This window comes from Microplitis mediator, chromosome 3 (assembly GCF_029852145.1).
Source record: "Microplitis mediator isolate UGA2020A chromosome 3, iyMicMedi2.1, whole genome shotgun sequence".
NCBI lineage: Eukaryota > Metazoa > Arthropoda > Insecta > Hymenoptera > Braconidae > Microplitis > Microplitis mediator.
In genome coordinates this window covers 1,954,957-1,977,499 of record NC_079971.1, presented here as the reverse complement: position 1 = coordinate 1,977,499, position 22,543 = coordinate 1,954,957, and the positions used below count along the sequence as shown (strand labels likewise).

Genomic DNA, 22,543 nt, shown 5'->3' with positions numbered 1-22,543 from the left:
TTAAAAGTATTAATAAGAATTATTCGAATAGCAGCCGAGATAAATTGATAATTTTTATAAAATGAAAAGTTACTTGACGCAGAAATGGTATCCATAGTTTGGATACCAACTTATCAGTAATTATTATTAATATTATTATATTATCGGACAATTGGCTATATACTACTCGTTACATAAATAATACAGTCGTAAGTGTAAGCAAAACTGTTAGTTAAAATTACATACATATTTATTTATAATTTGTAATTTAATTTTTTAAACTTGATTTTGGGAGAAGTTTTTTGACATTTGATTGAAAAACCGGAAGAGATCCACCAAAAATGTAATGATAGTAAAGTTAGCGGTCATCTGGCAATTTTAAAAATTTTGAAATAATAAATTGGAATGTTTATAAAATAACAATAAAAAAATGCATGGAGACAATTCAAAATTAAGTACATGCATTTTTTTAAATTTTATTATTTTAATTCTTTAATTTTTTTATATGGAATTAAAAAATTATCGTATGTCTGCCACATTTACACTTATTATATTATTATATTATTGGTGATTAATAATTTAATTATCTGTAACGAAAAATTAATTACCGCTAAAACTTGAGGAATATTTAAACTACAGTCCTTATATTTATTTTAATAATTTAATAATTAAAATTTTTTTTAATTAATTAATAGAATTTCAGTACGTTTACGACAGTTGAGTCATTAAATATTTTTAAAAAGTGGGATTAATTTAGAATTCCCTTAATCTCCGCAGCATTAATTCAATTTCTGGATTTCAGATTTCTAGTTACGTTTTAAATATTTTTAAAACTTGAATCACGAAAATTTTACGAAGAACTTCTTATGCATTTTTCCAAAAGGTAAAAAAATCATGATACTGAAGTTAGCAGACGTCTAATAATTTTTGGATTTTTTTTTAGACGATAAAAAATTTAAAAAAAATATTTGAAAAGATTGCCCATATAGTTTTTTAAATTTTCTGCATGTGCATATTTTTATTTTTATTTTTTTTTTAAATTAAGTCATTGAAACAAAAATTCAAAAATTTTTAAATGTCTGCTAACTTCAGGATCATAAAAAATCATGATCCTGAAGTTAGCAGACAATTCAAAATTTTCGGATTTTTTTTAAACAAAACATTTACAAAAAAAATAAAAACTAAAAATATCCACATGTAGAAAATTTTCAAAACTACAGGTGCAATTTTTTAAAATATTTCTTTTTTTTAAATTTACCGTCTAAAAAAAAATCCAAAAATTATTAGACGTCGGCTAACTTCAGGATCATAAAAAATCGCTGTAATGATAATCAATTAATAAATTAATAGAAATTGAAAATTCAAGAATTTTTTAGTACGGCCCAGCTTTAATTTTAAGAAGAAATCATTTATAAGAAGAAACAGAAATTAATTACCAAATAAACTCAGACTCACACCACAAGAACTTTACACAGTATATATATATATATATATTCATATTCATATATCGCATGCGCAGTCGCACATGTTAGTCCATACATGAATTTAAACCAAGACGCTGGTTGCTACTTGTTGCTTTTTGCGTGCAAAGTGTAAATAACCTACGCAGTAAGTCTGTTCTATTTCTATAAAATAAGAAAAGTTTATCAAGAATTATCTGAACAATGAGTAAATCTAAATTTAATCCATTCAAATTTACTGAATACGTTACTAAAAGTCCAATATTACCAAAGTGTCGTACGGAGCCAATACTTTATTGCGATGGGAAAAATCTTTACAGTTTCAAAATCAGTTCTCTTGATTTGATGGTCTTCAGTTTGGAGACACGACAATGGAAGTTTATGAATGAAGGAAACCGTTTATTATTTCGACTGGACAGCATACTTGCAGCGGCATTTCATGAAAGAAAATTAATTATTTTAACTTTTCTAAATAATTTACTTTCTCCAGCTGTGACCAGTAAATTACATGAGTTTGATTTGGACACTGAAACTATGCGCGTAGTTCCATTAACTGGAGACATACCAACTTCTATGTTTCCAGTTAATTTTATTTCCCATGGAAATTATTTTTACGCAATCGGAGGTTCTAAGGATGATGAAAAAGACTGTGCTGACGTTTACCGGCTTGACACAAATAATTTAAAATGGGAGTGTGTTTATAAATGTACCGGAAAAGATCCTAATGAACCATACTTCAGTGGCCATACTTTGATATTTGATGGACGACATATATTTCTTCTTCGTCCAGTCGTTGATATGCGGACTATGTTTATGGGTCGGCCTGTAATCAACGAAAGCTTCATGGTAATTTACATAAATTAATTAAAGTCAGATTTGAATAATTATTTGATGACATAAATTATTAATTATTTCAGAAAATTCCTGCCTTTGATTTGGTCACTCGTAAGTGGAAAAAATTTGACACCCATGGAGATAAAAGACACAAGACGAGTTTTCCAAAAAAAGAAAGAGACGCATATGCAGTTGCGCAATATGACGATCCGACAACTGGTGAAACAAGTGTTATATTATCTGGTGGAGAGAAAGATTATTATGTTTATAACGATGTTTGGAAGCTGAATCTTAGAAGTTTTCAATGGACATGCTTGGAAAAATTAGGGACCATTTTACCAATTCCTGTTGATTATCATTCGATGTGCACCACATCAGAGGGACGATTGTTTCTCTGCGGTGGGTTTCTTAATCAAAATGCCCGCTGTGGTGAAGTAATTATCATTTTTATTGTGTTTATTATTATTATTATTATATTTCTATCCAAAAATTCTTATAGAATCAACTCAAATGGGTCCAAAACTATAATATTGAAGTTAGCAGACGTCTAATAATTTTTTGATTTTTTTTTAGACGATAAACCAGAAGAAAAAAAATATTTGAAAAAATTGCACCTGTAGTTTTTCAAATTTTCTACATGTGCATATTTTTAGTTTTTTTTTTTTCAAATTTAATTGTTCAAAAAAGAAATCCAAAAATTTTGAATTGTCTGCTACCTTCAGGATCATCCAAAAATGATATTGAAGTTAGCAGACGTCTAATAATTTTTTGATTTTTTTTTAGACGATAAACCAGAAGAAAAAAAATATTTGAAAAAATTGCACCTGTAGTTTTTCAAATTTTCTACATGTGCATATTTTTAGTTTTTTTTTTTTCAAATTTAATTGTTCAAAAAAGAAATCCAAAAATTTTGAATTGTCTGCTATCTTCAGGATCATCCAAAAATGATATTGAAGTTAGCAGACGTCTAATAATTTTTTGATTTTTTTTTAGACGATAAACCAGAAGAAAAAAAATATTTGAAAAAATTGCACCTGTAGTTTTTTAAATTTTCTACATGTGCATATTTTTAGTTTTTTTTTCTTCAAATTTAATTGTTCAAAAAAGAAATCCAAAAGTTTTGAATTGTCTGCTACCTTCAGGATCATCAAAAACTGCATATAAATCAGTCGACGTAATGATTTATATCCGGTTTTTGACCCGAGTGGATTCTATCCACAAGAAAAAAAGAATTTCTTGGTGCAAAAAATTTTTACTTGTCTCAAAAAAAATTTTATCTGCCTTAAGAAATTTTTTTGAGTCAAGAAAAATTTTTTTGGGGCGAGAAATTCTTTTCTGTGTGGGAACTTATGGATAGGGATAATAATCAGCAATATGATATATCATAATATATATTAATATATTTTATTTATTTAGAATTGTACGTCATGTTCTACTGCAGTATATTCTGTCTGGATAACTGTTCCAAAACTTGAATACTTGGCTTGGAAAACTTTGGAACGTCACCATCCGAACTTGGCTGCTAAGTCACGAAAACAAATAAAATCTCTCGGGATTCCATGGAAATTATTCTTATCAAAATTTAAAGAATAAGTTTATTGTTAAAGTCTAGAATTTTAAAACCTCATTATGGAAATTCAAAACCTCAAGTATTAATGCCGTTACTTAAGATAATTTTCAGTATTCTGTCAGTTTTAAAAATAATTTATTATTTATTTAATTTTGTTATTAATTATAATCTTGTTATTTTAAAAAACTTATCATACTTATTTATTACTTATTCATAATAATTTGAAAAAAAATATTAACTAATTATTCATTTATCGTAAACTAATAAATGTATGTATAGTTCATACCTTTTGCCTTTTTTAAGTTTGTAATTTAGCATCAGTAAATAATTTTATAATTAATGTAAAATATCAACTAATTTTCTAAAATAAAAAATTATTTTCCATAAAATATTTATTTGAAAATTTCTTATAAATTAATTACATTTTGAATCAAATAAATTTCTTTTTTTTTTCAAATGTCGGTTATTTTATGAGTGTGAACTTAGCCGACGATTATCGATTTTAAAAATTTTTGAATAAATAAATAAATAAAAAGTACGTAAATTTAAAATTTAAAAATCCGTATTTCAATAATTAAAAAATTAGCACGCGCTTTTTTTTAAATTTCATTATTGTAATTAATCAATTTATTGATTTTAAATTGTTTTATATCTGGTACATTCACACATAAAAATGCGCGTACTTATTTTTCAAGTATCTAATTATCAATTTTTAAATTTTTATTCTACTGACATTTTATTCATTTATTTAAAAATTTAAAAAATGACGTCAGCTTCAAACTCACTGTTATTTTTTATTTTTATTATTACATAATTCAATAATTACAAATTAAAGTATAAATTTTCGCACGTAATATACTAAATTATTTTACTATACACTATTTCTATGTTTACTATTTTTGTCAGTTGAATGTTTGCTTGTATTCGAAAACTACTTTTTAAAATGTCTGATTCAAACAATCAACGGGTAATCCGTTCTGGTAAGAAAACAAAAGCTGATAAAAAAAAATTAACTACTAAATCTGTTGAAGAAGAAACTGAAATCCCATCACAAGATTTAGAATCTAAAAAAACATCAAGAAAACGTGAACCTGTTGAAAAAGAAACTGAAATCCCATCACAAGATTTAGAATCCAAAAAATCATCAAGAAAACGTAAACCTGTTGAAAAAAAAACCGAAGTTCAATTACAAGATTTAGAATCTAAAAAATCATCAAGAAAACGTGAACCTGTTGAAAAAGAAACCGAAGTTCAATCACAAGATTTAGAATCCAAAAAAACATCAAGAAAACGTAAACCTGTTGAAATAAAATATGAGGAATCTGGTGGTGAGAAATCAAGTACCTGGTCGCCGAAGAACTGGCAAGAAACATGGGACCTGATAAAAGAAATGAAAGTAATTAACCCACAGGCAGAAGAGCAATTGGACGCTTACATAAACTCAGATCCTAAAATAGCACCCGAAGTTCGTCGGTATCAATCACTAATTGCTGTAATGATGAGTACTTTGACAAGAGATCAGTTGATTTATCCAGTAGTCAAGCGGCTGAGAGAACATGGGTTCAATCCAAAAAAAATTATTGATACGTCTGATGAAGACCTGGGTCAGCTGATTCGTCCAGTCAGTTTTGTCAAGGTAAGAAAAATTTAATTCTTGATAAATAAACATTTATATTGAACCCCTTTTTGTATTTTTGCAGAGGAAGGTGCAGTTCATAAAACAAACAACTGGGATTTTGATCGAGAAATACAATGGAGACATTCCTCGTAACATCAAAGAACTTTGTAGTCTTCCGGGCGTGGGTCCTAAGGTAGGACATCTCGCGATGTTGTCTGCCTGGAATGAAGTATCAGGAATAGGAGTCGATACCCACGTCCACAGAGTCTGCAACCGTCTGCACTGGGTTAAAAAACCTACAACCATTCCCGAGGAAACGAGAAAACAATTGGAGTCCTGGTTACCCCGAGACTTGTGGTCTGAAATAAATTTTCTGTTCGTTGGTTTCGGGCAGAATGTTTGCTTGGGTCAAAACCCAAAGTGCGATCAATGTCTACTCAACAAATCCTGCCCTTCTGCTATCAAAAGTCCAACTAAAAATAAGAAAGTTAAGAAATAAAATTTGTGTATTAAAAATAAACGAAAAAAATCTATTTTGAATAAAAAAAATACATGTATAATTTAAATTATTGAAAAGATCCTTGAATAAAAAGTAGACTGTATTAGTATTCAAGAACTCTAATAGTCTAGTCGATAAGTTGAAAATGGTCGAAAATAGAGATACTGCTCTTAAAATTAGGTGAGATAGTTCATTGGATCCGGAATGACGTCTAGAAAAATGTGCCAAAAGATTGTATTAGCACGTAAAAAATTGCAAAAGTTATAAACAAATTAAGATGAAAAAAAACAGGCTTTTCGTTTTTTGCCAATATTTCATAAACTATTAATATTTAAGAAATCTAACAAAAAGATTCTTAAAGAGGAGGAAATTTCCAAAAAAAAACTCCCACCTCCCGGATTTCTATCTCCATTATTTATAATTTTAATTTAACGCTGAAAATGGGTCTCCGCGCGACATTCTTAAGTTGCGCGCGCAGCGTCAAAAGCGAGTACGACACATTAATTAATTTATTTAAGGTATTAAATATATTTTTTTTAATTTTAAAAAATTATGGTGTATTCTGAACACTTTAAATAATTTATTCCAGTTGGAAATTTTACTTAAAGTTAATTTTTCAACAAGTTGAACGATTGTTAACTAACAAAATTTTCTCGAACTTACGTCTTCATTGTAAATGAGAAAAAATGTTTAAATAATTGTCGTATAAATTTTTCGCTTCGTGGAGCCTTTCTTACATACATACTCAACAAGATCACGCGATAAAAGTTAAAAAAATATTCATACTTTGTTTATAATAATTTTTGTACTTGAACAAAAACTGAAAAATCTAAGTAATGTTGCTAAAAAAATTTTTTTTTTTCTTAATCATCATATTATCGTTCTTTCATTAATACAAAATATCAATTGATTTGGAAAAAAAAATTTTTCCGTCATTTGTTGATAAATTTTTTATAAACAAATTGATTATTTCAATATTTTAAAAAAATTTTTTTTCACAAATTCATTCTATTACAAATATTATGATTTAAAAAAAAAAAAATTTTCCTTAATAATAATTTTTAATTGTTTATAATCGTTTTTTTTATATTTCGATGGTTTAAATAATTAGTTAAGAAATTATTTTTTATCTAAAAATCATAATTGACAGTCCTCTATAAAGTAACAAAAAAAAAAATTTTTTTTATCAACAATTTCATTGTTTATTAACTTACCAATTTGTTATAAACAAATTTTCAACTTTGTTATATTTTTTTTCTGAATCTTATAAAATTTACAAATACGACCACATATAACAAAGTATAGGAAAAAATTTTTTTCAATTTTTTATTGTACTTTTAAAAAATACGTGCTACAAAAGTTGCAGCGGCTACTTCATTTGTCTACTAAAAAACTAATATAACTTTTAAACTATTAGAGATACGAAAATAAACATTCTGGCCGATTTTATAAAGGATTAAACGATCTTTCAAATAAGCTGTTATAAAAATTTTTAGTCATCGCTAATCTTCTGTTATGCGCATTTGTTTATAAAAACTAATATTTTTTTCGATGTTTGTCGAACTCTCGTAGTTTCTAACTAGTGAGAGAATCGTAAAACAGAAAAAACGGCATTTAACTTTTTAAAAATTGCACGCAAGTATTTTTGTATTCTCCGACCAAAATAACAAAAGTTGCTTAAGCTAAGAGAAAAAATTTTTTGGGAGAAAAGATCGATATGGAGAAGGGGAAAGTCACCGGTGCTAGGCAGCAGCAGCGGGAGTAGTTCGGTGCTCGCCACGAGATCGCGCCTACGACATGTAGTGTCCCTGGTAAGACATTTATTTCAGAAGTGTTATATTCCAAATTTCAATACGATTTTATTCGAGTAATCCTCTGTCATTTGACAGACCAACAAGTACCTTATAGTATATCCCATAATACATCATGACTTTAATATTTAATATTACTTGAGTAATTTTTGATGAATAAATAAACTGACTCAATTTCATAGATTTTTGGTGAATAGATTGCTAAGGATTTTCGGCATAAATACTCATAAAAATATTCTTGAGTATACATAATAAATACTTTTTGAATTCATGCTAAAAAATTCAATAAGTAAGCATATAAACCTTAATCAATCTCATAAATTTTTTCGTTATTATATGGAAAATTACTGTAATCACATTGATTAATCAGTATCAAATCTTGTATGATTACTTCAGAAATCGTCTCATACAATCTTATTCATTTCCAAAATCTACTCAATTGTAAACTTTACATTTTTCGAAAACTTATAAATACTTATAATCACAATATTACAGCTTCTGTTTCTTATAGATTCTGATGATTTATATGAGAATTTTAAGAAAAATTTTTTTTTGATGCACCATGTATGAGAAAATAATTGTATAAGAATTTTTGAGATTTTTCGTGGACAAATACTGATCGTTTTCTCATAGCCAATTTTTTTTATGAGATTTTATAAGACCTTTTCCACAGGGAATTTAAGTATCGGTACGTCTCTTTTACGAATCATTCTTTTCGTTGTATTATTATTTTGTAACACAGTTAACCAAAAATTAGGAACACCTTCAAGTTCACCTTCTACATCACATTCTAAATTCCTCATAATTGTTTTGGTAGTTTCTTCTCCGCCATCGATCGCTATATATTCCTCATCATCGGGTTCGTGGGAACTACCAATAATACTGTGTCGTCTTTTATTCAAATTTCCGATCGCTGGTTCAAATTGAATTTTTATTTCATCCAGTTTATCATCGATTTGGCGTTGAATTTCGAAATACTCATATTGAATGTTCTTCAGCGCTTGAATCCGACGTTGTAGTTTATGAGACGCCATGTTGTTATAAATAAGAAATTTTGTGTTAATCCAAGTACTGGTTGGTATAAACTGTTTTACTAATTTTTAATTATCAAATATAGATGACTTGTCGATGCACCGTCAACTAACAAATTAATGATATAAGTTTAGCAGTTGAGACTTGGAATTTTGGCTTAAGTGATGTCATCGTACCCCCATAGACCAACTACCCCCTCCAATGAGGAATCGAGGGGCTAGAGAGAGGCTACTACAACCCTCAGAGCCCAAGACATTCATTCAATCCTCTCTCTAGCCCCTCATTCCTCTAATCTGTCAAAACTCAATGACAATAAACATTCAAAGAAGTTTTTACTTAACGATCTCAATAATAATTTAAACAAAAATAATAAACAGACTGGTTCTGTCAAAATTAATGAAGATGATAAAATTAAAGTGGAAGATTCAGCTGAAGATATTGTTTCATCAATTTGTTATAACTCTCAATCAGCTGACCCGGTTGAAGTACCGAAGAGTGCAGAGGAGTCATCGCTCGCTAGAGTAAATAATTTTAAATCTTTAAATAAATTTATTTATTATCCACTCATTTGTCTGTTTAATTTTAGATTGATGATAATTATGACTGTTCATCAACACAACGAGACGTCACTCTTGCTGCCGAACCTGTAGCTGAAAGTTCATCGACTACTTGTCTGGTAAATGAAAAATTGAATATCTCGCCAAGTTATTCGCCTTTGGTTCAACTGATTAGAATATCCCCCAGGAATGCTGAGAATTCTTCAGCTTTAGCTGTCAGATCAAAACATAGAGAACTAGAGGCAGCTTCATTGAACTGCAATTCTCAAACTCAAGAAGATAGTGATGAAAATCGAGAACTTTGCGAGTACTGTAGTAAATTATTTGATTCGACAGGTGATAACTTGTTAATTTTTATTAAATACCTATCCTGAAGTTAGCAAACAGTTTACAATTTTTGAATATTTTTTTAACAAATCAATTTAAAAAAAAAATGCACATGTAGAAAATTTAAAAAACTACAGGTGCAATTTTTAAAAATATTTCTATTTTATAACTTATCGTTTTTTAAAAAATCCAAAAATTATGAGACGTCAGCTAATTTCAGTAGCGAGTGGGAATGTAGCCGATGGTGTGCCGTCAACTGATCAAAAAAAATTATTGATACATCTGATGAAGACCTGGGTCAGCTGATTCGTCCAGTGAGTTTTGTAAAGGTAAGAAAAATTTAATCTTTGATAAATAAACATTTATATTCAACCTTTTTTTGTACTTTTGCAGAGGAAGGTGCAGTTCATAAAGCAAACAACTGGAATTTTGATCGAGAAATACAATGGAGACATTCCTCGTAACATCAAAGAACTTTGTAGTCTTCCGGGCGTGGGTCCTAAGGTAGGACATCTCGCGATGTTGTCTGCCTGGAATGAAGTATCAGGAATAGGAGTCGATACCCACGTCCACAGAGTCTGCAACCGTCTGCACTGGGTTAAAAAACCTACAACCATTCCCGAGGAAACGAGAAAACAATTGGAGTCCTGGTTACCCCGAGACTTGTGGTCTGAAATAAATTTTCTGTTCGTTGGTTTCGGGCAGAATTTTTGCTTGGGTCAAAACCCAAAGTGCGATCAATGTCTACTCAACAAATCCTGCCCTTCTGCTATCAAAAGTCCAACTAAAAATAAGAAAGTTAAGAAATAAAATTTATGTATTAAAAATAAACGAAAAAAATCTATTTTGAATAAAAAAAATACACGTGTAATTTAAATTATTGAAAAGATCCTTGAATAAAAAGTAGACTGTATTAGTATTCAAGAACTCTAAGCTCGAGGCCATTGTACGGGAGTCCGGGGCCAATGTCCGGTCGATAAACTGAAGAGTTTTTCTTGCGGCAGGATAACGCCGAAGGATGTAGCAAAAATACCGGTTCTAGAGGCAGAATAGCCAACTATTACCTCAGTCACTCTCACCCGTCAGTGCTTGTTGGTTTAAAGAACAGCCTCACAGACTCTACTGCAGGCAGTTCGTTCTCTTGTGACCCGGTGAAAAACTACCAGGAAACATAATGCAGCTGAACTTTTTATTTTTACTCGCTGGTATTCTCGTGTGCCGATCTGCTGATGCACTTCCTGCAAGCTATGATCAGCGTCAAACCGGGGATCTCAACGTCCAGCTCGACTTTAAAGACATCCAGGTCGTTGCGCTCGTGGACACCGATCTTCTGGGGGACTATGTGGTATGCTTCCTTTTATAAACAATAAACAAGAACTTACATTCATTTATTTTTACTTTATTTTACAGGACTACAATTACTCTTATGACTACGCCGACTTCACAATAAAACCGATCTCCAAACCCACGACTTCGGGTTCTACGACTTCAGTCGAGCCCTGGCACACCTGGCCAACTATTCCTGCATCTTCAACTACTTCATCACCATCATCATCATCATCATCATCATCGTCATCTAGTTCTGAATCAGCAGTCACTTCATCAACACCCACAGCATCAGTATCAACATCAACATCAAAAGAGTCCTTAGAATCTGAAAAAACAACGAGCGCATCTCCAATAACTTCAACAACTCAATCAACGACAGAAAAAAAAATAAAAAATTATACAGAAATAAATCGACGTGATTCGATTTCCAAAGAATGTCCGTCAGGATACAGCTCAGATGCTAAAGGACGCTGTCGTAAAATAATCCGTAGACGTTTATCATTTTTACCGTAAGTTTATTATCTTTAGTAAAGAAAAAAAAAATCTAGTCCTCTAATATTTATTTTTAAAAATCAGACTGATGAAGTTGGCGCCAAAAATCAGCAAAGAAGAAACCAGCAAAGACTCGCGTGTCTCATCATAGACCGAAAAATATGATGACAATCCGAGAGTAAAAATCTAATTGACCCAGATCCTGAATTTGTTTAAAGTTTTATCGGAGAGCTTTTTTTTCTAGCCTGTGATTACTGAGGACCTTGACCTCGACTTGTTTCTCTCTCTTCTTCCACGTATGCATCTGAAAAATAACGGGACTTGTTCTCGATATTCCTCAGTATCTCAGTCGTCTTTGCTCAACGAAGAAGTCATGCAGTTGATAGTGTATTCAGTGTTCTGTATTCTTGCAGTGTCAGGATCACCGGCATCTTATGATCAGCGTCAAGACGGCGATCTAAACGTTCACGCAACTTTAAAAAATCTATATTTCTTCATACTGGTACCAAATGTCGATCCACCAAAACCACCGGCTTCATCTTCCGATGACTTTGACTCGTTTCCCAGTGTCCTGGAACAATTGTTGGAGTTTAAAAAAAGCAAACTGGGAAATGAAATAAAAGGAAGTGATGATAAAAATACAGACATGGTTTTACTTGAAGAAGATTTTAAACTCGGACGTGATATCCATGACACTACTGAGCAAGAAGATAAAAATAAAGACAAAGAAATTAAAAACGTTGATTCCAATAATGACACTGAGCAAGTGACTGATTACGCAGAGTCTAAATTACTTGGAGACGGCATAGAAAATTGTGGACCTGGAAGATTTCGCGATCGTTTTGGTATCTGTCAGTTTGTTTCTTCACTAAAAAATTAAATTTTGTAACAATTTAATTTTTTTTTTATTTAGAATAAGATTATTTTATAATGATAATTATCGATGGTTGTAATCGTAATGATAAATAAAAGTAAAAATAAAAAGTGGTAGAGATTGTAATAGTTTATTTTATTTTTATTTAAATACTTGAGATTATATAAGCAGCCAATACAAGTAAAAATAGAATGTTAAGTAAGAGATTCTTGGGCTTGTTCAAGTTCACGGCAGGTCCTTGAACCTGGGGTTTGAGTGCAGCGATCGGAAGTGACCGTAGGTGAGCGAAAGGAATAAAGCAGAAGAAGAAGTACAGAGAGTGGGGAACTAGTAAAAACGAGTTCGCTGGATCTTGATCTTCTGTAGTCTTCTGTCAGTTACACGACAGGCAGGTTCTATAAATCAGCACCATGGTCTTCATCATCAACATGAGAGTCTTCAAAACAGTCTTTACACTTCTACTTACAATAACAAGTTGCGTAAACGCTGGACCAGCCTCATTTTTACGCCTGGAACACAGAACGGACGACGATTCTGCATCACTTCCGGATAATTTTACTGATGGTTCAACAGCTTCACCGACAAAGGACACTTACGATCAGCGACAAAACGGAACGGAGAACTATCGGATTCATGTTGATGGTTTCTTTGTCGTCGTTGCTCCTGTAGAAGCCATTTTACTTGCTGGTGCAGTTGCTGGCAGTGATAATGATTTGTTATCTGGACTTGCTGGACTTGGAGGTAAACCACAAGAATCTAAACCTCAAGATTCGAAACCAATTTCAAAACCTGGAGATGATAAACCTGGAGATGATAAACCTGGTGATGATAAGCCTGGTGATGATAAGCCTGTGGATGGCAAACCTGCAGAAGACAAACCCACGGATGAAAAACCTGCGGAAAAGACAAAATCTGAAGCTTCGCTAAAAAAATCAGTATCGAGGTAAATAAAATATTTATTTTTATTAATTATTAATTATTATTATTTTAAAATTAATTTTTTTTCAGACCTCACGTCAAACTCGTCAGCTTCCTTACACCGCTCCTGCGAAGAATTGTCCAGCACTGAATCTTCTTATATTTAATTACTTAAGTATTTTATAATTAATAATTAAAAGTGATACTTATAATTTTTTTTTTTTTATTAAAATGATATTTATTTGGTATTAGAATACAGACAAAAGTATTTAGTAGCATATATTCTGCTTTGTATTCGTTATTTTCAATAACATTTATGCATTTTTTGTACGTAAAAAAATTCCTAGAGTCTATATCTGTACAATTACTGGCAGAACATTAAAATTTTTTTAGTAAACTGCTAGACCCTGAAGTTTTTTTTTTTTAAATTTGTTCGTTAATTCTATAATACAATTTCCCGATTTGTCCAAGTCCTGTAATTTTTTTAAATAAAGTCAAATTATGAAAAAATAATAATAAAAATAATTTGTTCTTTTAAATAAATGCGATTTAAAAAAGAAGACAGCGATTTCTTCGGTAATTAAATCGAATACAATAATAAGATTTAAATATTTTTAAAGTGCAAAGGTAAGCGTATATTTTTAAGCGAGATCACTTTAAGCTTAACGTCGATTGTCCAAGGAAATATAGACTAGAATGCTAATTAAAATTGCTCCAGGACGGGAATTAATGAGCTATTTTTTTTTTGTATAATTGAGCTGTCGTTGTTTAAGAAACTCCATTCTGAAAAAAAAATTAAATAACATTAATTATTGAAGGTAAGAGATCCAGTACCCGATCATAGAACTAGTACTCGATCAGGGAACTAGGTCTTTATCTTAAGAAAAAAAAAATATTTAAAAACTTACTTCAATAGATTTACAATTATCGGGAATATTTTCTTTCATTTCTTGATCCTTATCCTGGAGTACAGACTCATCGGAATTACATTTCTTTACATCGTCGATTTGTTTAATGCCTACGGCAAGTCGTCCCTCTAATTCTAATTTCATATCACGAAGTTCCCGGATGCATGTGTCGTTATCAAGTTGAATTATTCTCAGTACCTTGAGTAGCTTAGTCACGAGATTATCAACATCAATAACTTGATCGACAAGATTTACGGCAGTGCAATAATCGGCTGTTGGCACGGTAACGTCAGTGTGTCTAGTAGCTTCGGATTCGCTTACAGACTCACAGTCATCGTCGTCATCTTCAGCATCCTGTTCTTCGGCTTGACGTCGGTTCAAAATGGCTTGAGAGAGATTGGTGAGACTAGAGCACTCATCACTTTTGTAAAGTGATGTGACATCGTCAGTGATGGGTTCAGGAACACTTAGAGCTCTTCTTAAAGAGTCGCTACTGGACACCATATTTCTTGAGTAAGTGTCGGGTATTGAGACATCCTCAAGAACACTTTCCATCATAAGACACGGTTCGGTTTCAAAATCTAAAAGATCTGCTGATGATTCCATACTCAATTCCTTGAACATCTGTTGCTTTGCGTCGGACTTTTTGCTGCTCGGTCGGCTGACAAATGGATGAGTCGCGGCGTTTCTAATGGCACCGATTACTGCTGATACAAAGGAGTTGTGCTTAGGACTGGGGGTACAATCTTTCAAACTGTACTGCTTTGAACTAACAGGACTTGATTCGCCGCTGCTGTTGCTTCTGCTGTAAGCCTCGTTATGGTAGACGACGTCTTCCAAATCTTTTTCCGAGATCTTGTAAGACTTTACCAGCTGCTCAACGAGTCCTTCTAACCGCGAGCCAAGTCCAGAAAGAGCAACAGCAGCTCCTGAAACAGCAGCGCCCTGAATGACAATCAATTCACGGCTTTTGCGCTCGACGGCATTTAATTTTAGCTCGAGTGTCAAGTTCTCCTGACGTCTTTGCTCACTTAGACGAACAAGATGTTTGCATTCATCAGTTTTTGACTCCAATTCTTTGCTTTTAGTAGCGAGCAGTTCTTCTTTTTCCTTCAAATCCGCTTCGACTTCTTTCATAGCTTCAGCAATTGTTGTCTTCTCCAGCTGTAAAAATTCCTGCAGCTCCATTGTCTCAGCCTCGACTTCCTGCTGATGTTGGAACAAAGTCTTCTGAGCAGCCAAACTTTTTTCTAGATCTTGATTCAGCATTCGACAGAGATTTTGAAGATTTGCTATTTCGAGTTGCTGATTTGCGACGACTTGACCCGACTCTTGGAAGTGAGACTCAAGTTCCAGAAGACTGTCGCCGCCTTCAGACTGCTCCGACGCTGGTGTTCCGAGAATCGCGAGGATTCTCCGCGAATTGCTTTGCAATTCTTGACGAGTAAACGAATGGTCAGCGCGTTCTTTAGCTAATTGACGTTCAGTCGCTGATAATTTTGATTCTAATTTTTCCTTCTCTTGTTTCATTGCCGCCACTTCCGCAGCAAAACGTTTTGCTTCGTCCAGCGCACTCTTAAGTTCTTCTTGAGACACAACATTGGCTTCAGTCTGACACTCGCGCGTAACACGATCAGGAATTTCAGGTCCATAGTTTTTCGTTGGAAGACCTGCCATAGCTCCCTCAATATCTTGACCCGTCAGACCCGTCTGTACACTCATTTCGTGGTAAATTATAATTTTGTCCGAACCCTTGGACCTAGAAGTTGGAGGTAAGCCCTTGTGATTTAACGCAGACTCACGTGAATTTACTCTTTTTTTTCCTTTATCGGCTCTACTAAGACTCGAATCTCTATTGACTATTTTTTGAACTTCTTCTGGCTTAAAGATTGACATCCGTGATTTATTTCTCCTCGGGAAGGTTCCATAAGTATCTAGAGCTTTACTCTCAGCACACTTGACCTCGTTTGATTTTTTAGTCTCTTGCACTGATCGCGTAAGAGTTTTGCTTGTTTTCGAAGTAGTCAGAGGTCTTCTGAACTCCTCCGAAGGTGTTGAGCCAGCGGTACTCCGTCCTCGAGATGAAGTTGAAGGACATCGTGACAAACTAGTACCGCGACCAACTCCCCTCGCAGCAAGATCTTTATCAATTTCCTTAGCCAGCGCAGAAGTTCCTGACAACGTCAATGTGTCGGGAATCGGACGTGTTCTCGTTCTCGTTCGTGTGCTTGCAGTCGAGGTCCAGGACTTAGCAGTTTCCTTAGACTCGACATTACTGCGAGCCGCGGACTTGTCTCGAGACTTGGCTCTTTCGCGCGAGACAGTCTGCGGCTTGGAAGGCGTTGCTCGCGGAGTTTGCGAGCGGCTTTTACTCCTAGTAGTGGAAGGAGTTCGATGTGAATCATCTTCAGGCAAAGTGGATCTTCCACGTGAACTCTTAGGTGAGGTTTCAACTTTTATTATTTTTTTTTTACAAGACGTCACGTTGACATTTGCCTGCGGTCGTTTCGGTGTCGTCCATACTACCCGGGCACTAGTGCTACCGGCGACAGAGGAGCTTTCACTGCCACCTTCGCTAGTCGCTTCTCCATTACCTCGAGGAATTGTCCGAGACGATCCACTGGCTTCTCCGCTGCTAACAGCACCCGGAGTCAGTCTCAAATCGTCTGGTAGTTGTCCGCAAGGATCTTCGTACACTGAGCAGCAGCTCACTAGACTCGAGTCGCAGCTGACCTCATCGAGACCATTGCAGCTTCCAGAGTATCCGTTTGTCTGTTGAATAAATTACATAAGTAAATAATAAATTATTTATATTTAAAATAAAAAAACAGTAAATCACCTGGACAATTTCAGTCGTACAGCCTTCGACTCCACTATCACTGCCATCCTTGTTATCTTTACTCTCGGCTAATGTCTCCGACACATGAATTACCGTGACATTGCAGTCACTGTTGGCTGTGTCATCCAAGTTATCATCGTTTTGCGCTGAATCTTTTGCGCATGGTGACGCAAGATCCTCAGGCACTCCGGAATCCTGCCGAGTGACGTACAGAGGAGGTACTGGTATGAGTTCTAATTTTTTGACATCATGATCAATGTCCTTCAATTCGCATTTCTCATTCAGTTCATTATTTATTCTGGCTTCTTTCTCCTCTGTATCCTGCCAACAAAAAAAAATGAATTTTAAATTTATTTATGCTTCCATACTATTTTGCCAGAGGTAAAATAATTTGACTCAAGTCTATTTAAATCAGGAAATTGAGTATGAAAGATTAATTAACAAAGACTATTAACTCAAAAGGTGATAAAATTAAATTATAATTGAATTTTACTTTCAAAATCAAATTACCACGTGCTATTAACGATTTATCTATATATCTATATCTTATAAACTATCATCACGTCATACTGATATTATAAACTCGCTTGTCGGGACTTCCCGGTTCTGTCAAAACAGTTAAATCATTATCGCTTGATAATTATTATTATATTCTGACTCATTTCTACTTGCTCGCTCTCACTTTATTATTATAGTTTCTTATCATTTAATAACGTACTACGTATTATCACTTACATTAAAAAAAAAAATATATATATATACATATAATATAATAATTCATTGACATTTATTTTTATCATTACACTGTAAAAAATTGGGAGTGATTACAAATTTTACTTAAATCCGAATTCACTCCGTCACTCGTTTAAAAAAAAATCACTCCGAATATGGAGTTTTTTTTCTCTAGCGATCTGAGTTTTTTTAAAATCCGCATTCACTCCGATTCTAAATTTTAATATTAAAATAAATTCCCCTTCGGAGTAAATTTTACTCCGAAGAGATTTAATAAATTATTAGTCTTCACTCCCGATTTAATCCGCAAATTTTTTAGTGTATCGATTATTAGTAAATTACTTTCGAATAAAAACAAAATATGCGAATTAAAAAAAATATTTTTTAAAACAAATCACTTCGCATACGGAGTAAATCGGGAGTCTTTTTAGCGGAGTGATCTGGATTTTATTTAAATCCGAATTCACTCCGTCACTCGGAGTTTAAAAAAAAATCACTCCGAATACGGAGTTTTTTTCTCTAGCAGTGATCTGAATTTTTTTAAAATCCACATTCACTCCGATTCTAAATTTTTATATTAAAATAAACTTCCCTTCGGAGTAAATTTTACTCCGAAGAGATTAAATAAATTATTAGTCTTCCGCTCCGCATTTACTCCCGATTTAATCCGCACATTTTTTACAATGTATCGATTATTAGTAAATTACTTTCGAATAAAAACAAAACGTGCGGAGTAAATCGAGAGTCTGTCTTTTCAGCGAAGTGATTTTGGAGTGATCTGAATTTTATTTAAATCCGCATTCACTCCGATTCGAAATTTTAATTTTAAAATAATTCTCTTCGGAGTAAATTTTACTCCGAGGGGATTAAATAAACAAACAGTCATCCGCTTTATATTCACTCCAAATTCACTCCGGATTTAATCCTCGTTCACTTCGCAATTTTTTTACAGGATAATAATGATAATAATAATAATAATATTTACCATTGATAAAAAATATATTAAAATAAAGATATTACAAATTTAAAGGTCATAGTTTAAGTTTAAATTAAAATAATTTTATTGATAAAATCAATGATTGATATTAAGATAAATGTTTATGTCAAAAATAGCCTAATATGTGACGCAATACAAGTCTTTTACTATTATCATATCAAGATGTACTGAGTAATGAAAGTATAAGTGTAATAAAATAAAGTGGGAGATAGTGTAGTTGTAATTTAGCAAACGACATAGGCGAGGGAATAACCAAGGATTTGTCAAGCTCATTGGCTAGCAAAAAAAATGATGATAACTTTGTTGAGGGGCCGAGACTTTATATGACCGCGCTGCCGATTATGGAAGCATTGAGGCGTCAACCGAGACACAGGAAACACTTATTTAAAGTCAATAAGTGTCACGAGAAGTACGCGAGCCTCTTAGAAGACCTTCAACACCTCAGGACACTTGGACTCTTAGACCTGGGGATTTAAAATATAATAATGAATATCAATAAATTATATAAATGTCACAATAAATGTGACGTTGATAATAATAATCATAATATTGATAAAGAGAAACTCAAGGTCAAGAAACCGATAGACGAACCATGTGGTTTTTTTAATGGAGATAATCTAATAATTAAAATGAAGGCCAATCATCAGCAATTGGAAATAATTGGCGACGGCTGTCAACTAACGATTATAAATAATCATGGAAAAATAAAAGTAATTGGTGACGGCGGTGTGATAAAAATACTGGGCGATAATTTTGGTGATCTTGTGTACTATGGAGACGGTGGTAAAATTTTACTTGGACTGAGCAATAATTTTGAAAAAGTTAAGTACGTTGGTGATGGTGGTGAGGTGAACAATAAAAAATTAATCAGAGGCCTGCAAGCCAAGTCATCATCAGCAACTGGGTATCAGAAAATATCCGGCACTGGTATCAGAACAACGAGAGCACTGACTTCGCAGAAAAAAATTACGACACCTGACTAAACTTCTCATGGACCAGACTTTCCAAGAAATCATCATCTGTAAGATCCAGCATAAATTTTTTAATTATAAATAAAATGGTCTAATGTAACAATTTATTTATACCGCAATCAGTATTTATAAATAAAAAAAAAAAATATCTATTACATAGCCCAGGTTTTTTATTGTATAAAGGCACGTAGACTTGTTATGTATGTGTATATATGTATATATGTATAGATGTTTAAAAGAAAATTAATGAGACATTCTATGTGTAAATATATCCCTTGGCCCCGGGTGGACGACACGCGTTCCACGCGCACTGCATTCTATTGCGGACACTCAAAACTTCCTCAGACAGATGCCATCACCACGTATTTAATGTTGATATATAAATATATATATATGTAGGCTTACACACTCGCTATTATTACAGCGTGTAACTTGTAAGAGGGTGTCATACCAAATTCTTGGAGATCTAATAGAGGGGACGGTGCCAGATGCACCGGAAATTATCACAGGAGGTCAATCTCAATCTACTAATTCGCTATTTTACTTTCTACGTCTCTGCTTTTATTTACTCAACTTAACATTTACTCCATTTAAATTAACCGACTTAATTATTTATTCATTACTCCAATTGTCTGCAAATGATAATAATTACACTCGAGTAATTATTTTTATTCATGTAAATCTAATTTATTTGAGTTTAAATGTACCAGATATCAGACAATTTATAAATTTAAAAAAAAGCGCGTACTCATTTTAAAATTTTCTAACTTCGCACTTTTCTATTTTATTTATTTATTGCAAAATTTCTAATTGTCAGTCGCATTCATAATTTATTTCTGTTAATGAAATAAATAAAATTTTATATAAAAATATATTTATATACAAATACTGAGACACTTTTTCATAATTTTTGTATGAGTCTATAGTAGACAATTAAAAATTTTCGGTTTATTTAAAAAAAAACTAAAAATATGCACATGTAGAAAATTTAAAAAGCCAATAGTGGAATTTTTTAAATTTATCGTTTTTAAAAAATATTTATGTGATACTGAAAGTAGCAGACGTCAGAGAATTAAAAAATTTATGATACTGAAGTTAGCCGACGTCTAATAATTTTTTGATTTTTTTTTAGACAATAATTTATTCAAAAAAAAATGTTTAAAAAAATTGCACATGTAGTTTTTTAAATTATCTACAAGTGCATATTTTCAGTTTTTTTTTTTTTTTAATTAAACTGTTGAAAAAAATGATCCTGAAGTTAGCAGACAATTACTAATTTTTGGATTTTTTTTTTCAACAAATAAATTACAAAAAAAAAAAACTAAAAATATGCACATGTAGAAAATTCAAAAAACTACTGGTGCAAATTTTTCAAATATTTTTTTTTTAATAATTTATTGCTTAAAAAAAAGTCAAAAAATTATTAGACGTCGGCTAACTTCAGTATCATTGAAAAAAAATTCAAAAATTTTAAATTGTCTGCTAACTTCATCATAAAAATTTTTATAAACAAGTGGAAGTAAAATAAAAAATAAAACTTTCAGACCATGCGGAATACATTTGAATTTTTTTCTGCAAGTATTTTATTTATTTATTTAAAATAAATAAAATTTTTAATGTCCACTTTCAGTATCATAATTTTACGTACGTAACAAATCCAACAAAACTGTCTCCTAGTGGATCGATAACTATTATCAGTAACGAAAGCACTGAATTAAAAATAAATTCTTCACTTTGTAAGACTTATTAAATTATTTACCCATTGAATAAATAAGCCAATCAATAATAAATAAACTACCTGGATAATCGGAGGCGATGAGTCCGTGTCCAGATTATTGGAAGACATTGAAGCTCCTGGAGATCCCTTTGGATCCTTGCTCCAGCTCCACCTTGACTGGCATATAGCCGAGCGCACTCACTCGATTGACAACCTCGTTACCTCTGGGTTGATAAAAGAAAATAAATGATAAAATAATAGTACATGAAGACATGAAAAAAATGAAAAAGTAACACTACAATATAACTCGAATCGCAGAACTACTGTATCGTATCGTATCGTGCGTGAAGAGAACCGGAGCCAGTGAATTAATAAATGAATAGATTATTTTTGTTGGGTTGTTAGCCGATCTAACAGCTCATGTATTCGTACCCGGTGATGATCAACACTGATACTGTCTGTGAAACTCTATTAAAACACAAGCAAACACCAGCTACTGCTACACTTATTAACTCATCTAGGCGGTAGGTATTAACAGCAGCTACCAGATACACCAATCAACAGTCCAGTATCCTAACAACAACAACAACTGCAAGTGTGTGAGTATAGAGTAGACTTGGACTTGGAGTGTAGTGTAGATGGAGTTTTAGCAACACAGAAACCCTGCAGAAAAAATAACAGATGGACTCTCCAGTGATCGGAAGACCTCTAGCTGAGGTCAAGATGTACTACCAACTGATGATCTAATTTTCCTATGGCAATGCAGGGAGAAAGGGTCGAAAAAAAATTCGTAGGGGTGGGGATTTATTTAATTTCTGGGGTCTGGGTAATAAATTTAATTAGAATTAGTTTTGTACTTTTAATTGCTGATAATTAATTGAATATTTGTTTTATGACTGGAGCAGTTGCGGATTCTGAAAGACTTGAAGAGGAATTTTTTTGGTTTATCAATTATTTGAATTCCGCGCCAACTTAAGGGGGATAGCCACTGAAATTTCAAAAAAAAAATTTTTTTTTCTTTTATTAAATCAAAGTGTAAATGTTCAAAAATATGTATCTAGAGTTTTATATGAAAATTC

General features: G+C 32.4%; 9 protein-coding genes across 9 annotated transcripts; 7 read left to right on the top strand and 2 right to left on the bottom strand.

Moving 5' to 3' along the window:
• Positions 1-1,496: 1,496 nt before the first annotated feature.
• LOC130664912 (kelch domain-containing protein 10 homolog) lies at positions 1,497-4,082 on the top strand. Its single transcript, XM_057465098.1, has 3 exons — positions 1,497-2,285; positions 2,357-2,707; positions 3,690-4,082. Exons 1-3 carry the CDS (start codon positions 1,644-1,646, stop codon positions 3,864-3,866), a joined length of 1,170 nt encoding a protein of 389 aa, XP_057321081.1. The 5' UTR covers positions 1,497-1,643; the 3' UTR covers positions 3,867-4,082.
• Positions 4,083-4,722: 640 nt separating this feature from the next.
• On the top strand, positions 4,723-6,018 carry LOC130665731 (endonuclease III-like protein 1). The gene is made up of 2 exons (XM_057466273.1): positions 4,723-5,479; positions 5,544-6,018. The coding sequence occupies exons 1-2, from the start codon at positions 4,754-4,756 to the stop codon at positions 5,958-5,960; spliced, it is 1,143 nt and encodes a 380-aa protein (XP_057322256.1). The 5' UTR covers positions 4,723-4,753; the 3' UTR covers positions 5,961-6,018.
• Positions 6,019-8,424: 2,406 nt separating this feature from the next.
• LOC130665195 (nucleosome assembly protein 1-like 1-B) lies at positions 8,425-8,805 on the bottom strand. Its single transcript, XM_057465499.1, has one exon. The coding sequence runs from the start codon at positions 8,803-8,805 to the stop codon at positions 8,425-8,427; it is 381 nt and encodes a 126-aa protein (XP_057321482.1).
• A 304-nt stretch (positions 8,806-9,109) lies between these two features.
• LOC130665194 (endonuclease III-like protein 1) lies at positions 9,110-10,597 on the top strand. The gene is made up of 5 exons (XM_057465498.1): positions 9,110-9,131; positions 9,221-9,324; positions 9,390-9,696; positions 9,958-10,016; positions 10,081-10,597. Exons 1-5 carry the CDS (start codon positions 9,110-9,112, stop codon positions 10,495-10,497), a joined length of 909 nt encoding a protein of 302 aa, XP_057321481.1. The 3' UTR covers positions 10,498-10,597.
• Positions 10,598-10,849: 252 nt separating this feature from the next.
• On the top strand, positions 10,850-11,734 carry LOC130665726 (uncharacterized). Its single transcript, XM_057466268.1, has 3 exons — positions 10,850-11,032; positions 11,098-11,525; positions 11,593-11,734. The coding sequence occupies exons 1-3, from the start codon at positions 10,862-10,864 to the stop codon at positions 11,657-11,659; spliced, it is 666 nt and encodes a 221-aa protein (XP_057322251.1). The 5' UTR covers positions 10,850-10,861; the 3' UTR covers positions 11,660-11,734.
• On the top strand, positions 11,659-12,508 carry LOC130665729 (uncharacterized). Its single transcript, XM_057466270.1, has one exon. It carries the CDS (start codon positions 11,807-11,809, stop codon positions 12,386-12,388), a length of 582 nt encoding a protein of 193 aa, XP_057322253.1. The 5' UTR covers positions 11,659-11,806; the 3' UTR covers positions 12,389-12,508.
• Positions 12,509-12,652: 144 nt separating this feature from the next.
• On the top strand, positions 12,653-13,703 carry LOC130665728 (uncharacterized). Its single transcript, XM_057466269.1, has 2 exons — positions 12,653-13,325; positions 13,391-13,703. The coding sequence occupies exons 1-2, from the start codon at positions 12,793-12,795 to the stop codon at positions 13,449-13,451; spliced, it is 594 nt and encodes a 197-aa protein (XP_057322252.1). The 5' UTR covers positions 12,653-12,792; the 3' UTR covers positions 13,452-13,703.
• LOC130665722 (uncharacterized) lies at positions 13,513-22,093 on the bottom strand. Its single transcript, XM_057466258.1, has 5 exons — positions 21,764-22,093; positions 21,546-21,688; positions 17,048-17,368; positions 14,209-16,980; positions 13,513-14,083 (listed from the first exon to the last, which is right to left on the bottom strand). The coding sequence occupies exons 2-5, from the start codon at positions 21,591-21,593 to the stop codon at positions 14,069-14,071; spliced, it is 3,156 nt and encodes a 1,051-aa protein (XP_057322241.1). The 5' UTR covers positions 21,594-21,688; positions 21,764-22,093; the 3' UTR covers positions 13,513-14,068.
• On the top strand, positions 19,020-20,334 carry LOC130665730 (uncharacterized). Its single transcript, XM_057466271.1, has one exon. It carries the CDS (start codon positions 19,262-19,264, stop codon positions 19,757-19,759), a length of 498 nt encoding a protein of 165 aa, XP_057322254.1. The 5' UTR covers positions 19,020-19,261; the 3' UTR covers positions 19,760-20,334.
• Positions 22,094-22,543: the final 450 nt, after the last annotated feature.